The 17,519-nt window shown below is 33.6% G+C and overlaps 1 protein-coding gene across 5 annotated transcripts in view; it reads right to left on the reverse strand.

The window, feature by feature from the left end:
• Positions 1-17,519, reverse strand: part of enok (histone acetyltransferase enoki mushroom) — a 150,828-nt gene that overhangs the window by 27,376 nt on the left and 105,933 nt on the right. For all 5 annotated transcript variants that reach the window (XM_075382531.1, XM_075382530.1, XM_075382527.1 and 2 more), the window contains exons 16-17: positions 15,228-15,555; positions 8,498-8,941 (exon numbers count right to left, since the gene is read on the reverse strand). In XM_075382531.1, coding sequence (XP_075238646.1) covers positions 8,498-8,941; positions 15,228-15,555 — 772 coding nt within the window. The remainder of the gene's footprint in view (positions 1-8,497; positions 8,942-15,227; positions 15,556-17,519) is intronic.

The following is a 17,519-nucleotide window of genomic DNA, read 5'->3' on the forward strand; positions in this document are numbered from 1 at the left end:
ACATGTATATTCTCATCTCATTGGGTCATACAGGGTTCTTACTGTTCACTAGTTGAACAGATTGCAATTTACACACCAGGAAAATAAAAAAAATGTCATTTTCTAGTCATAAAATTGTATCATTTTACATTGGGTAAAATCAAAACATCTGTGAGAAACACAATGGTCACAATGAACTGAGTAAAAAGCTAATTAACAGGAAAATGAATTACCAAATTATTAATTATTGTTTTGTGAGATTTACCAGGTGTGTAAATATGAAACTGGAATTTTTGTATAGAAAATACTCATTTATTGTATGAAAATGATTAGAAGTATTTTATTCGAAATACTGTCCATCGCTAGTTATACATTTTCCCCATCTCTCTGACAATTTATGAATGCCACGCCAAAAAACTGTTGCTCTTTTAAGGTAGACCAGTCATCGAGCCATTTTCATAAGAAGTGAAGCGCTGTTCAGTAAGTGCACATTCCATCGATGTAAATAAATAGTAGTTGGATGGAGCCAAGTCTGTTGAGTAAGCCACATACGAACGTATTTCCCAACTGAACACCTCAATTGTTTCCTTGACGGGTTTTGCTGAACGTGATGGTGCATTATCATGAAGCAGAATCACTTTGCTCCATGCAACTTTGTGTTGCCGTTTTTGATGTTCTGGTTGTTTTTCACACAATGCTCAATTCAAATCGATCATTTGCTGTTGGTAGCATTCAGTATTAACGGTTTTGTCAGGTTTTAGCAGCTTATAATAAATCACACCCTTCTGATCCCACCAAACACAGAGTAATGTCTTCTTTCCATAGCGATTTGGCCTTGAAGTCGATGTCAATGGTTTGCCTGGAGTTACCCATGATCTTTCACGCCTGGGATTCTTGAAATATAAGTACTTTTCATCACCTGTCACAATTCGATGGAGAAATGACTTTCTTTTGTACCTAGCAAGCAGCATTTCGTAAATGAATCTTTTGGTTTTCTTGCCGTCTTTTATTCAGTTCATGTGGAACCCATTTTCCCATCTTCTGGATCTTTCCCATGGCTTTCAACGTATGGAGGTAGCTTCTTGTGTTACATTTAATTGATTCACAAGTTGTTGCGCTTGAGCATCATCCTCATCCAGCAACATTTACAATTCGCTGTCTTCAAACTTTTTCTGTGGTCTTCCACGTTCTCAGTTTCTCATGTCAAAATCACCACTTTTGAATTTTTTTTTAAACCACTCAAAGGACTGTGATTTACCAACAGCATGCTTACCGTAAGCTTTAAAAAGCATTTGATGCGATTCTTCAACAGTTTTCTTCAAATGGTAACAGAAAATCAATGCTGTCAGCAAATCTTAGTTTGTAGGTACAAAACTTGTATTGTTGTGAGTTGAAAAGTTTTGTCAGCTGTCAAAGACAAAAAATGGCGCCAATAATGCGGTTTGATGGTAATTACATTGACAGTTAGGGCCATCTATGGGCAATTCCGGTTTCATATTTACACACCTGGTAATTTTGTTTCAATTACTATTTTTATTTAGCAACATTTATGTTTCACAATTAAATGTTTTTAGTCATAATTCCATTAATTTTCATAATACAAGGAACCAAATTAAAGGTGATTAATTTGGCTTATCTACATAAAGTGCACCCACATTTGTAATACACATTTCCTGAGAAATACACACATGAAATCCCCAAATACATATTTGTGTAAATTAATTGAATTATTTTTGTTATAAACAATTTTATTTCTTAATGGGACAAAACAAATATAATACCATTCTTAAAATGATTTTTAGAAGTTAGTATGTCTTCCTTTAGCTTTAACTTTTTAAAAGTTTTAACTTTTTTGCGAATCTGTGTCATGAAATCACACCAGTGTAAGTGATGAAATCATCTTTTCTTTAGTTGTGCAATCCAATTTTCAGAGCTTGCCCTTACAAATAGATGGTCTACCAGTTTTCAACGGCATTCATATCTGGTGAAATCCTAGGCAGTCAAGTATTTTTATACCTTTGTACTGAAAAAAATCTGATTTAACTTTTTGAAATGTGACTGCACAAGGTTGCTGAAATATGGCAGATCATCAGAATGAAGTTTTGTTAACTATAGTAACATTCATTACTCCAGTAATGATAAATACTTTTTTTACTATTCATAATACCTTCACAGGGCATAAGTATTCATAACCCATTAAATATAAACCAAAAAACTTGGTTTTAAAAAGATCCTTAAAAGTTTGATAGAAATGTTTTATAGTTAACCTTTCATAATCTTCTTTTACATGCTGCACTCTTATTCCTTCAACATAAAATTGTTGGAAAACAAAACTTTTCTGTGGTCTTCTGAGTCCAAACTATATTTTCTAGCACAATCAAGTAATTTTTTCATCACTGCAGATAATAAAAATTTTTTTTCACTAGTCTGCAAGCCTGATGGACTCGTAAATTTTGACTCAACCTCCAGACCATTTTGTAGAAGCTCAAAGATGTTATTTTGAGGTTATATCTTACTTTTTCTTATAAAAATTCAATATTTCATGAAATGGTAGCCTTTCCTTCCAGTTTCTTTTATGTTTTGGTGATACTGAATAATGATTTTATTCTTCAGTTTAATGATTCTGTTCACTAAACTCCCCTGAGATCTGGCAAGTAAATCTTAATAAATAACAGAAGTTATTTATCGCTCTTTTCCTAAATGTTATTTCTATTATTAAAAGCTTTCTATTTATACAAGTAAATACAGGGCGTTTCATAATGTTCTTCAGAGTTTTGAGAATTCATTAACAAAAAACTATTTCACTCATAAGAATAAAACAAGTACTGTTCGAAAGAGTACCTCAAATAGTTTTTTTCTACATATACTAGGCAGTTAGTAAACCATTTGCTCGCTAGACGTTGATAGTAGAGAAAATGGCTGCCACGGGAAGCGAGATGTCGTTTTGTGTGTTTGAATTTCACTTCTCAAATTCAGTAATTTCTGTGCAACATGCGTTTCAGTTGAAATTTCATAAGGAGCCACCCAAGTGACAATTCAATTCGTGCCTGGTATAAACAATTCAGTGAAACTGGTTGCTTGTGCAAGCGAAAATCAACTGATCGTCCATCAACCTCAGAAGTCAATGTCGAACGTTTGCATGCAAGTTTCATTCACAGCCTGTCAAAATCGACTGTGGCTGCAGGCAGAGAATTACGAATTCCGAAAACAACAGTGTGGAGAGTTCTCCGTAAACGTTTATTATGCAAAACGTACCATCTTCAATTAATCCAGCGTCTTTATGATGGAGATAAAACATGAAGGCTCAATTTTTGTTTACAGTTACAGGAAAATATGTTGTTAGATGAAGGTTTTCTAAACAAGATAATTTTCAGCAATGAAGCTACTTTCCATATTAGTGGCAAAGTAAACCGTCATAACGTGCGAGTTTGGGGAACTGCAAACCCACACGCTTATATGAAACACATTCAAATCTCGCGAGGAGGCAGGAGAGGTCCTTTCCATGAGGAATGGAGTTAATAATGAATTATGTATCCGTGTGAAAGGTATGCAAAGGCTGAAGATTTTACTACAATACTACACAACAAAACTGCGGATAGGAAGGTGGACATGAGAGCAAGGGGTGGATGTAGGATGGTAGTTCACCTACAAGTTATAGACTATGACACTGATGAACAGGAGATTAAACATGCCATAGTTATGCTGATGATTTTAAGATCTCTTCAATTACACCGGCATACGGCGAGACATAAAATACAACAGTGATAACCAGTTACCACACTGCGATAACTACTGGAGCCTCACATCTGGATCGGGTGGGTGCACTGCAGATCGTATATTCAGGAGCCTGAGGATAAATGTTATAGATGTTGGAGTGTCAGCCATGTGATTGCAAACTGCAAGGGAGAGGACAGGCGTCACCTGTGTTTCAACTGTGCTAAGCCTGATCATAAGAGTGCCCAATGCACAGGAACTAGGGCGTGGGCAACTTGCAGTGAGGAGGACCACTGGACTAATACGGCATCCAAAATTAGAATATTACAACTGAATACTAACTGTAGTAGACAGGCGCATGATATATGATGGGAGATAGAGATACGAATACAAGAAGAAATGGTTATAATTGCTGAACCTAATATATCAGTAATAAAAAAGGCCCAGGATGGATAAAAGACAGAACATCTGTCACTGCAATAGGCTTCCCAACAATGGAGACTCCGGTCAGGAAATGTGGTACAGGTGCTGGTTTCATATGGACCGATCTAGGAGATATAGTGATCTTTTCCGTATAGCACTCTCCAAACACAAGTAGAACATTTTTTGATTTTTCTTGAAGAATTGGGAATGGAGATTGTTAAATTCGGTAGAAAAAAGGTACTCCTCGCAGGAGATTTTAATGCCAAATCTTCTGAGTTTGCAGGGTCTTTCCGTAATATTAAAGTTCAATATTTAGAAGAAAAAAAAATCAATGCTCTGGGCCTTACGTGTATGAATGCTGACGAACCAACCTTCTGGCGTAGTTAACGCATGCTCGGCAATAGACCTAACTTTTATATCAGAACATGCTGCAGGACTAAATAACTGGAGATGAAGATGAAAGCTTATCTGACCATTTTCTTATCACCTACGAGATTATAGAACTACCATGCTTAGTCTGTTAGGTTGGATATATAATGTGTCAAAATAGAAGATTGAAGATTGTGAACGAGACTATACTCACATGTGAGATACGAATGCAGGTAGAAATTGTTATAATTGCTGAACCTAATATATCGGTAATAAAAAGCCCAGGATGGATAAAAGACAGACCATCCATCAGAACATTCTGACGCATTTTCTTATCGCCTACGAGATTATAGAACAATCATGCTTAGTTCGAACTATGAGAACAATGACTTCCAGAAGGGGATGTTCTCGTTTCGCTGAAGTTACTGGTAGAAGAATTGCGCATATTACTGACCTGGAAGATTTAGTTGCAGTCGTAATTGAGGTATGTGAAAAGGCAAAAGTTACCAGAGAAGCGACATGCTTACTGGTGAAACCCTTGTTTAGATACTTTACTTAAAAAAACATTGTTGGCAAAAAGAACACTACAACAGGCAAACAGAAGAGACTACCAAGTAACTAAAGACAATGCTAGACAAAAATATGTCAGAGCTAGAGCTGCCTATAATGCCACGATAAAGCCAGCCAAAGTGTTGGAAAGATCTGATCCAGGATACTGACAAGGATCCATGGGGTCAGGGTTGTCAATTGATAACAAGCAAATTGGGATGACAGCTACCAGTGATTACTGAAAACAAGTACGAGAATCTATGGAGACGGTATTCCCCAAGCACAAAGATCCGATCAGAGAAGAGATTATTGCTGAGGATACACCCCTGTTTACAATGTCTGAATTACATGTGGTGGGTAAAAAAATTAAGCTAAAAAGAGTCCCGGACCAGAAAACATACCTGTAGAGATAGTCAGAGTATTGGTGGAGAAAGCTCCAGTTACCTTCCTCGGAGTTATGAACATATTGACAGGTGAATGTACTCCAAAGTCGTGGAAACTATCGCGGTTAGTTTTAATAAAAAAAACAAAAAAAAACAGGAGTTTGTGAATGTGCCGTTTTCATAAAGGCCGATTTGTTTAACAAACAGTCTGTGCAAGTTGTTGTAGAGGTTACTTGAGACAAGGTTATGAGGATATATCGAAGATACAGAGCACTTTAGCCCTAGCCAATATGGCTTTTCACCTGGGAAGTCTACGACAGACACAGTCAAAGAGGTGTTGCGTATCGTAGATACCACCACAGCAGGTACTTGGAGAACGCGCAACATTCCTGTGGTTATATTAATAGATGTTAAAAGCGCATTAATTCCCTCGGTTGGGGAGCTATTTTTGAAGTATTGAAAGAGAAAAAAATACCTCATTATATAAGAAGAATGATTCACAGGTACCTCTAAGGGAGGGAATTGGTTTACTATATGGGCTGTGGTGAACTGAAGTTCACAATCTCAAGTGGTGTCCCTCAAGGTTCGGTTTTGGTCCTGAATCTCTGGAACCTCATCTTTGACGAGGTTCTACGGTTGGCTTATCCAAATGGGGTAAAATTCATAGGATTTGCGAACGACCTGGCATTAGTGGTTACTGCGAGGAAAGAGTTGGATGTGACATCAGCTGCAAATGCGGCACTGAATATGGTATGCGAATGGATGAAAATAAAAGGTCTTAGTATATCTTATAGCAAAACAGTTATGATAATGATGACAGGAAGGAGAAGAATCGAGGAAATTTCTATTAGAGGTGAAGAAGACCTCATTCAATCTGTAAAAAATGTTAAGTAGCTTGGAATGTGGTTAGACTACCAAAGATCATTTACTTACCATGTTAAGGAGACTCGCACAAAGGCGGAAAAAAAATACCAAAAGCTTGAGTGTGTTATTAAAAAGCAACAACGGGGCCGACAGCATCAATCAGACGACTATACTCACATGTAACAAATTCAATATTACTAAATGGTATAACAGTATGGCATAGAGCACTGAAAATTGATAGAAATTGGTGGCATTTGGAAAGAGTTGAATGGAAAATTGCCTTGAAGATAGGATCAGCATACTCCTCGGCATCTACCGAGGCTTTCCTAATGGTTGCTGGGGTCCAGCCCAGTACAACAGATGGCAAGAGCAAGAATAAAAGTTTCCAAGGGGATGAGTAGAGAAGAAGCTAATTGAGAACTTATAGAAGAAAGGCAAAAGAGGTGGAGGACCTCCAGGAAAGGGGAATGGACTCGTTGGCTTATAGGAGAGATCAGACCATGGCTTGGGAGGGGATTTGGTGAGCTCAGTTTCTGGCTCACCCAGTTCCTGACCGGCCACGATTCATTCCAGGCATATTTGTTTGGAAGGAATAGGGCAAATAGCCCAATTTGTCTATATTGTGTAAAACAGCAGAACATGTTTTCTTTGAATGTTATAGATGAGAGAATGAGAGAAGACAGTGTACTGCAATGACAGATCCGATTGATCCAGATAATGTTAACTGATGCGTATAAATTTTCAGATGTGTCCAAATTCATTACCGGGGTTTTGAAATAAAAGGAATAGAGTAGGGAGGATAGCCCCAGTCATGAGGACCGGCATGCTTAGGCGTGCCGGTTTCAATGAGCAGCTGGGGACTACAGGGGTCTGTTAGGTCGGTATATATGCGTCAAAATAGAAGATTGTGAACGAGACAGGTATTATTAGAGATAATAAAGAAAGGTAATAATAAAGTAGACCACATTGAGTGCAAATAAAAGAAGATAACGGTGATAAAGTAAAAGACAAGAGACCCGAGACAGGCACTACTAGAAGACACAATTTAATGTAACAAAAGACCTGAGACAATTTGTGAAGAATTGGCCGGAGAGCAAAGGGAGAAAGACAGCCCTCTGTGGAACCATCGTTCATCTGCGCTTGAGTGTATGGGCGATGGTGATGAAGCACAGGGACCTCTTGACTCCCTGAGTTCAAAGGCAACCCAGGGCTGAGCTATGCTTAACTGCTTATCCGACCCTGGGTGGGGAAGAATGGTGAATTAGGAATTTTAGTCAGTAGGGTGCGGGTACACATAGGCTCTTATAAAAAAACATCTAGTTCAAACCCATGTGAGTTCAACACCCCCCACTTGTGGGAGGTATAAATAGTATTTCTCTGAAACAACAAAAAAAAAAAAAAATTGGACGAGTTAAACACTAGACCACAGCCCAGCGGGTGTAATTACCCAAGTCAATTTCAATCTCACAGCAACTATGAAAAATGAAATTAAAGATTTTATTCCTAAGCTTTCGAACTCATGCCATGTTTTGATAAAATGTACATTTTGAGGTGAAGTAATTTTATATTATTTTAAAAATCCCATCATTTTGGCTAAATTATCTGTATTTTATAACCTACATAATGAAAATGGATAGAACATACAATTCTTTTAATTCATAGAGAGAAAATGAATAACAGAGAATTTCTTTAAGACTGCAAAAAAAAAAATTAGAAGTTTCTATCTCCAAGGCCCGTTTAATTTTATTACATTGGAAAGCTGCAAGAAAGTGGTAAACTGTCTTGTCTAAGATAAAAATAAGTGTTATTCTTACTTACTTAGAAAAGGTTCAAGGTGCACTACTGTTCTAAATGCACAGAAAATAAAAATGCTGAAAAAAACCATGAATTTACAACCGGCAATTTCACTATTACCTTGGCCAGACCATTAAAGAAACTCGCTCTTCCCTCACAATAACTCAGAAGGGTGTTTCTTAATAAAATAATGCAATTCAAATATGCATACATAAACTAACTCAGTACATCTAGCTGTAGCTAGAGAACTGATCCTCTTTTATAATTTTGACCATTCTACCATGGAAAACAATCAAGTTCATTGAAACTGTTATAGTTAATTACATACGGGGGAGACATAACAGATTTAAATACAAAATTACATGATGGTTCCTAATTCTATGGTAATTTATTCACTCAATATAAATATTACGCATGCTCACCTCATCTCTGTCTTCTGATTCTTCTTGCATTTCTTCAACTTTTGTAGGTAGTTTTTCTACTTTGTTGTGGTCATCACCATCATCCTCTTCATCTTCTACCACTTCCATTTTCTCAGTTTCTTTTTCCGGCTCTTGTACCTTCTGTACAGCTGGTGATTGTGATGGAGTTGGTTGTTTTTGCTGAGGTGAAGAAGCAGGTTTATCAGTTTGCTGTGGTGAATGTAATAGAACTGGAGTCGGTGGTCGGGACGGAGTTGAAGATCTTGATGTGACTTCATTGTTTCTAACTAGATTTTCATCTTTCCCCATTTCATTATAGTCATCATTATCTTTTTTTCCTACATCAATATCATCGATTTTCTTATCACTCTCAAAATGTTGGTTTATTTCCTCAGGTTGAATTTTTTCCTCAATGTGTGTAGTTGGTTCTTCAGTATCTTTAATCTGTATGAAAAAATAAAATAATATAAAAGTATTATGTCTACTGCATGTAGAAATGTAATAGAAATAATGTAGATGGACCACTGAATATAAAAATAGGAAGAGTAAAGACTATGGAGGTAGATGAATTTTATTATTTGGAAGTAGAATTACTAAAGACGGATGAAGCAGGAGCGATATAAAATGCCGAATAGCACAGGTGAAAAGAGCTTTCAGTCAGAAATATAATTTGCTTACATCAAAAATTAATTCAAACATCAGGAAAACGTTTTTGAAAGTATATGTCTGGAGTGTAGCTTTATATGGAAGTGAAACTTGGACAGAGTACGTGAGAAGACAAAATGAGAAGCTTTTGAAATGTGGTACTATAGGAGAATGTTAAAAATCAGATGGATGAATAAAGTGACCAATGAAGAGGTGTTGCGGCAAACCAACGAAAAAAGAAGCATTTAGAAAAATATAGTTAAAAGAAGAGACAGACTTATAGGCTACATATTAAGGCATCCTGGAATAGTCGCTTTGATATTGTACGGACAGATAGATGGAAAAATTATGCAGGCAGGCACCGTTTGGAATATGTAAAACAAATTGTTAGGAATGTAGGATGTAGGGAGTAGGGAGTATACCAAAATGAAACGACGCATTAGGTAGGGAATCTTGGAGAGCTGTATCAAACTAGTTAAATGGCTGAAGATAAAAAAAAAAGTAAGTATTATAAAACTACATTTATGGAAACTGAAATAATATTTCCTGATAAAGTAAGCAGTATGTTTAACTTATTTCTCAAAACTCTTAATTAAGACAATTTCTCCTGATACAAGAGGAAAGTTAAGCAAGTCTAGTGGAGAGCAAGATATTTTTTCCCCAAGTGCATGATACTTAACTAAAATAACTGAAAAATATAACACAGAAAATCCTTTTGACAAATTATTACTTACGTTGCTATATCACAGAGAACTATAGTTTTATCTAATACACTTCAAGACAAATAAATACTTGTACTCGATTTTTATAGTATTAACATGTTCAAAGATATATAAATAATTATATAAATAATCCTTATTTATTCTTGTCATTTAGTTTAAAAAACGGCTGAACAATTATCTATAAAATCACTGAATGGTGCTGCAGTTTGTTGGAAAGTTTTTATTTCAAATTTGTTAATAGTACAAGCTTTTAAAAACAATACAAATGTAAAGGTGTTGAACGCACTGACAATTATGAGCTTTTTCCCTACAAAGGATGAACTGCCAATGTGTCAGAGAGTTTTACAGAAACAATAGAATGTATAATGAGCACAGCATTAATCAAGAAGAAACAGTTTTTAACCATAAAAATGTCTTGATCACTCGGTTTTATTTGATAATGCTTCACTGGGACTCATCTTATTAGACTTCTTAATATCCAAATCTATATTAAAAGTATGTTTCATATAAAGGAGACTAACTCAAAGAATACTGGAGATACTGTAGAAACATCGGTAGAGCTGTATCATAAACAGAAAAATGTATTCCAAAGAAACAAAGCTAATTATGATTAATCTCCAGATTAGTCAAAAAATTATTACTATAAAGCTGGGTTTATTTTTAAACAAATACAATATACTGAATTAAACCGATTAACAATATTTCAAGTACAATCAAATTCCAAAATCGTAGCGGCTACACTAATAATTTGCTTCCAGGTACATTTGCATAGTTTCTTTCATGTAGAAGAAACCAAATCAATTCATCAGGCAACCAGTACTGATAATTTCTCACAGATCGTCATGTTATTTTAAACAATAAATAATGCAAAACTTCATTTGGCACATGATTTTATCTCTTGATTATAATATTGCCCTTTTGTAGCTATATATAGTAAATTGTAAATTGTTCTGTAAATTATCAATTATAGCCTAAATTAAACACATGCACAACCACACTGAAAATTAAATAAAAAAGAGAAAAAACTGAACCAAAATAATGTAATAAATCAACCATCTAGCTTGTCAATTTGAATAACAATTATGTGTAACAAATATAACCAAAATAACAGATAACTGAGACACTTAAAACAGTCACATACTCATTTAAATTGTCTTTGAAATATAAAATGTTATAATTATACTTAAAAATGTTCACGTATATTAAAAAGGATCTAAGATAAACTTTTTCACTGTGCACTATGAAAATACTCGTGACAAAAATAAAAACCAGCACAAAAAGATTAATGCCATCAAATGTATTACAATTATTTAGCTGCTAAGATGTACTTCCTAATCACAGCTCTTATGAAGATATGTTGAATATTTTATAAAGTGCACATAAAGCTTATAAATACACCAATAGATTTCTAATGGTGAGCTTATGTCAAAGTTAATCTGCACATGTCTGCTATGACACGAGACATTAGAGATAGGGGTTACTGCTATTACTGCAACTATCTGGATTTAATCAGGCAGAAACTAACAGCTGTAATGTTCACAAGTCACAACAGATACTGTATAAAAAACTCGGGTGAATCTGGTTAAATAATGTATGTTCATAATGACTTTACTGTCAGGAAACGACAAAAAATAATATGACGCATGCGCATATATTGGGGAAAAAGTCAAAAACACTGACAATATAAATATAAGTGAAATGCGTCAGTTCACAACTTAAGTTATGTAAGAATGATAATTACAACTTGACGTTTTGATTACTCTAAATTTAAAAATGGATTATTTATTAAAATCTATCCGATCAAGCGTTCTTAGCATACCTAAGTATTAAAGTATGCCAGCATTTACATGATTTAACTGAACATTTTATCATCCACTCACTTATTTTGCAAGATAATAAGTGAAAACTAATATATCAAAAATAAATACATCTTAATCAGTTTAAATACTTATAACAATTAACAAAACTTTCAATAAAATTTTTATAATCAATTCATAGATATGAAACTTATGTTTTCCAGTGAATTGCAAAAAACTTTTCAGAAAGTAGAAATTTTATAACGAATCACAATTTTTCTCAATAGCAACCAAATTCAAGGAAATTTTATTAATGCAAAGTTTGAAAAAGGCTATATACATTTTTTTTTAAAAAGCTGTTATTTTTTGGATATTAAAAAAAATAATTCTCTCCGATGGTTGTCGCTCTGATAATTCTGGAAGCTCACTCATTCTAATTATTTAATGAACTAACTTTAAAGACATGTCTCACATAACATTTAAAACACTACCATTAATTTCAAATAAAAATATCAAATCATATCTTGTTTATTAACACTTAAATCTACATAAAAACAATTATTATTAATCACATTATGCATGCAGTTATAGGACAGAGAATGGTTAGAACTAATGACATCGTCATTCAATAGGCATATTTTTACAACTGCAAAATTGCTAATTTTGAGTTAAGACCATCAGTCCACTCACCTTGAACAGTTCTACACAGAAACAAACCGGCAAATCTGTATCTCTTACTGTTTTCTAGATATTGTATATTTGAGCTTGGTCATAACTAACATTTTCTGTAGTATTAATAGAAACTTACTGATGTATCTTCACTTACGTCACTATGTCTCTTTATGCACGAGAGTAATTAACTCTTATGCATCTTGTGTTATTGTGTTTGCAAGAAAGATGTTTACTCCCATTGTGATATCTGCAGCTGTGTTCCTTGCAAAGATCACAGAACTAAAGATTCTTATGAAGATGCCATAAATTGGATTTTTTTTAAATCTAACCCTGAAGAAGTTATAGCAATTAAAAAATATATCAAAGACGTTACATTTCAACTACAAATATAAAACGACACTGAAAAAACTTCCCTCTATGCCTAACAATAATGCTAACAGTCCTAAGGATAAATAGGGAAATTTAGTCACAGAAGGATTGAAAATATTAATCCCTTTTGCCACATCTTACTTCTATGAAAAAGCTTTTCATCTACAGTTTTGCTAAAAACTAAATTTAGGACATCTTTTATTACTTGAAAAACAATCTATTTTTGGGTATTCTATTATAGATTCATGTACGGAGAAAATTTTAAATGAAAAACTAACGCAACCATTTCATTAATTTATTTTCTTTACACATGTACTTAAAATGTATGTAAGATGTTTATAATTAATTTTTTTTTCATAAAATGAATTTATTATTGTTTACAAGTGAAGTTGTAGGCTAATTTCGCAACCCCCAGGTTGAGAAATGCTGACCTTGACCAATCAATAATTAAGTCGGTATGCTGCCTAATAAACAGAAACAGTTGATGGAAACAGAAAGGAGGGCACCACTGAGAGTATTACACTACAGAAACTTAACAAAGGAGAGACAATAAAAAAAAAGCAGCAAAAGAGCAGAAAAATAAAGGTGAAGAATATGTTAGTTATTACAAATAAAACTGTTCCTGCTAGAAATAAACTTAAAAGGTACAATGGTGTTGTGAAAAATCCGGTCATAAGTGTTTAAGATATCTGATGAAGAAAGGAAAAAAAATGTAGAGGCATTTTTTGGAACTGGAAGCCTACAGCTTCCAAGAGAATATATGGCAAAGTATGCAAAACATAAAAAAAAAACAAAGAGAAAAACAAGTGATAAAGAAGATTCTAGATGAAGATATAATTCATATTTTTTGCCGAAAGAAAACGATGAAATTTCTGTAAGTAAAAAACTGTTTTTAGACAGATTGGATGTTTCTGACAGAACTGCACTGGAGATAACAGAACCTGGGACTGTAGAACAGGAAAAAAAGGGGTGGTCGCCCAACAGAGTTAAAAAAACAGGACAAAGCTTTGCGTGAAGCAATAAAAGTGCATATCTACAGATTTTCACACATGGAGTCACATTAATGACGTTCATTGATTTCAGAAGAATATTTCATCCACTTCATCCAGATATAAGTCTGTATAAATGGTGGATAAGTTAAACAGCGAACGTAATTCAACAGGAATCACTACCAGTTACTATACCTACAGTAATGAGTTCAATGAGAAGATGAACCTTGCATTCCACCACTAAGGACCAGTGTACACTTTGTAATGTGTATACACATGGCGATGGGAAAAAAGAGCTTGAAAATCAATATCAAGGCCATGTTGCAGAAAAATTATATTACACAAAATCTGGAGGATGAAACTTGCATATGCACCACTTTTGATTTAAAGCAAGTTATATTGCTTTAAATCAAAAGCTTTTCTATCACAGAAGTCTTACTAATTACAACCTTTCAGTTTATGACACTTAGACAAAATATTGTGCTTGTTTTGTATAGCATGAGAGTTTAGGCCAATAAGGATCTTCAGAGATTGCCACAAGCCTTTACAAGTTCCTTTGTCATCTAGATTGTAGGAATATTGTAAAGGAAGTATTTTTGTTCTCTGCCAGTTGCTGTGGGTCAGAACAAGAATTCAGCCATTGCCACAATGTTGTTTCATGCTGTAAGCACATCTAAAAATATAACTTTCACATCTTTAAAAATTTTTTTAACCATACCATGGACAGCATGAGGGAGACTCAGCACAGTGTTATTCATTCAGCATGGAGTACTGCTGGTACCATATTCGTTTCATCTGAACTTAATCAATTATTCGCCTTGCACATAGAAAAAACCATTTACTGTCCAAAACAAGAAAAATACAGATTTCTTCGACTTTATGGGGCAAGCCAGAAAAGCACGATGACGAAGGTGAGAAGCTTAACTGGCCTACCATGGTAAAATACATGATTTTAATAAAAAATTCTAACAAAATTATTTTTAAATCAAGCCCTTTAAGTGGCCAATACAAAAGTTTGACCATTCCAAGAACTGACACGCTCCCAGTGTGAAGCCAAATTGACTTTACAAAGAAAACCGACCTAAATTAAGCAAAGAAAAATATGATCACTTGATGGTACTCTATACAGGTGCAGTATCGGGGAGAAGGAAAATGTAAATTTCTAGAAAAAAAATTCTTGTGCCATCAGTAAAAATTAATAAAATTCTTCAACGACTGTCAGATTAATTTCCTTTTTTGAGACATGTATCTGCTTTAATATGCTAGGAAGAAGAAAAAAGATAATTTTAACTTCGAACCAAATTACAATAACTCATCATATCATTTAATTATCTTAGGCTAAACTTTCATTAAATTAGGTTGCTTATATATAAAGTTACAACCTGAAATATACGCTTTGCTTTAGATAACTCCTGAAAAGTTGCCATTTTGCAGTTATGACACTGTGTCTATAGTATACCTATGTGACTCGTTTTTTTCAACCACCATCAAACGTCTATTATTTTAGCAATTCAGTGATATTTAGAAGTTAACTTACTAATTTTTCTTGTTTATCAACCACTGCACTTGAAGGTGATGATGTTTGTTGGTCCTCCTGTGCCTGATTTGGTGACTGAGGCTGCTGTTGTAAACATGACAGCGAGGAAACATTAGCATCAGCCTCTTCAACAACTTGTGCCTTCTTCCTTAGCAAATTATGACTCCTTCGTGGTCTTCCACGCAAACCACTCCGTTGTTTCACTTGTTGTGGTAATGATGGAGGTGAGAGAGGTGGTGCTATTTGTGGTTCCTCTGCCATTGATCTCTGTATCTCAGGTGATAACAACGGCATATCATCAAGCTCATGATCCTCCTTTGACTTTAACCTAAAAAAATTAAATGATTAGCAATAAGTGAAAACTTAATTACCATTCAACAATACTTATTAATGAGTTTCAGCAGCAAACAAATCCTTAGATGTACTCTTTGTATCTGTGTGGGTGCGCACGTGCATGTTATTTACTTAGAAAAAACAATTCTTTTGTTATTATATTTGTCCATATTCCTCTCTGTACTAATATTTCAAAGACAATAGTATAAAAACCGTTTATTACCAACAGTACAGAATTCAATAATGCTTCTTATTTTTTCTAATAGCGCTTTTAAGGTTTTCCCTCATCATCAGTTAAAATTTTTCTACCTAATCATACAATAAATTCAAACCATTAATAAAATTAAATTATAACATATAAAAATATGTAGTCATAGATATTAGAAAACATAAAATTAAAAATTTTTTTATTATGTGGCTAGCCCACATACAGTACTGTACTGAAGTTATTTGAATTTATTTAAATTATATAAATGTGCTGCTATCTAAGACAGCTTTGATAAGGAAGTCATTATCTAATTCTGTCTATACATTAATCAAATTAAACTTTTGTCTAGGACCACATTTATATAATTTAAATAAATCCAAATAACTTCAGTACAGTACTGTACGTGTGGCTAGCCACATAATAAACAAATTTTTAATTTCTAATTTTATATTTTTTAATATTTATGACTACATATTTTTATATGTTATAATTTTAATGGTTTGAATTTAATGTGTGATTTGGAAGAAAAGGTTTAACTGATATTGAGGGAAAACCTCAAAAGCGCTATTAGAAAATAATAATAAACATAAGGTAAGAATTATTATTGAATTCTGTACACTTGGTGGTAATGGTTTTTATACTTTTGTCTTTGATATATATATATATTAATTAACATACTGACCATTGTGCTAATAACAATTTAATATTAAATTAAATGTCATTAAACTTACCATATTAATTCCAAGAATCAATTTTCAAATGATCTTGCATCTTCAGTTTTTACTACTAAATTCTACAATTATATTAAAACACATTTATTTATTATTTTGTTAATTAGTCAAAATTGATTTCTTTTTTAAAAATATTGAAATTTATTACAGGCAAATACGCAAATTCTACTGTCCAGTACTGGAATTATGCAATGTTTAAAACTTTTCCTTTATTCTATTGTCATTATTGCCAACCGTTAAGATTGTATTTCTATTATGTTTTTAATTAAACCACCCTCATCTTTGAATGTAGATTGGTGGTTTATATTTCATATTTTTGTTTATATTTATAAATGTAGTATTTTCTCTTTTTATCATTATTACTTACACAATTCTAAAATCTCTAAATTATTTTTGCAATCAGTAATGCTATGTTTGTATTTTACTAAATGGCTAGATATGCTAGATGTAATTCTTTTTTTTTAATTGACACTCTTATTTTCAAAATTGACGCTCTCCTTCAGGGCATTCCTCTATCAGCTGATCAATGAACATTTTTAAAAAGCTTAAATTTACACATTTGGTCCATCCACAGATATTGGTAATATTTTGTTTTTATCTAGAGGGGAGATACTTTCTATGAAACCACTGAGAAGATGTTGAGCAGGGGACTTTGCCAAAAATATACTGCTACAATACCTTGTTCGTACTTTATTTGTTTCTGTATCAAAAAATCACATAAGTCCATTTGACCCCTCTGTATAATTTTATTTAATGGTTCATCAAAACATATCTCATAATTTATACAAGAACGTAGCTGCTGATTTTGCAGTGTCATCAAAGTATGGTGTAAGGCTATTATTGATGATATAAGAACATTTAGTAGCTCCAAGCTGGAATTTTGACATTGTACAAGTGTCAGGAAACATAATTTTAAAAGTTGCATCAATATCTTCACATGAATTTAAGGATAACTTATTTTGTACAACATTGAGAATCCACATAATCTCCACCTAAGAAAAATCATCTTTATAAAACAAC

Source organism: Lycorma delicatula, chromosome 1, assembly GCF_047948215.1.
Source record: "Lycorma delicatula isolate Av1 chromosome 1, ASM4794821v1, whole genome shotgun sequence".
NCBI lineage: Eukaryota > Metazoa > Arthropoda > Insecta > Hemiptera > Fulgoridae > Lycorma > Lycorma delicatula.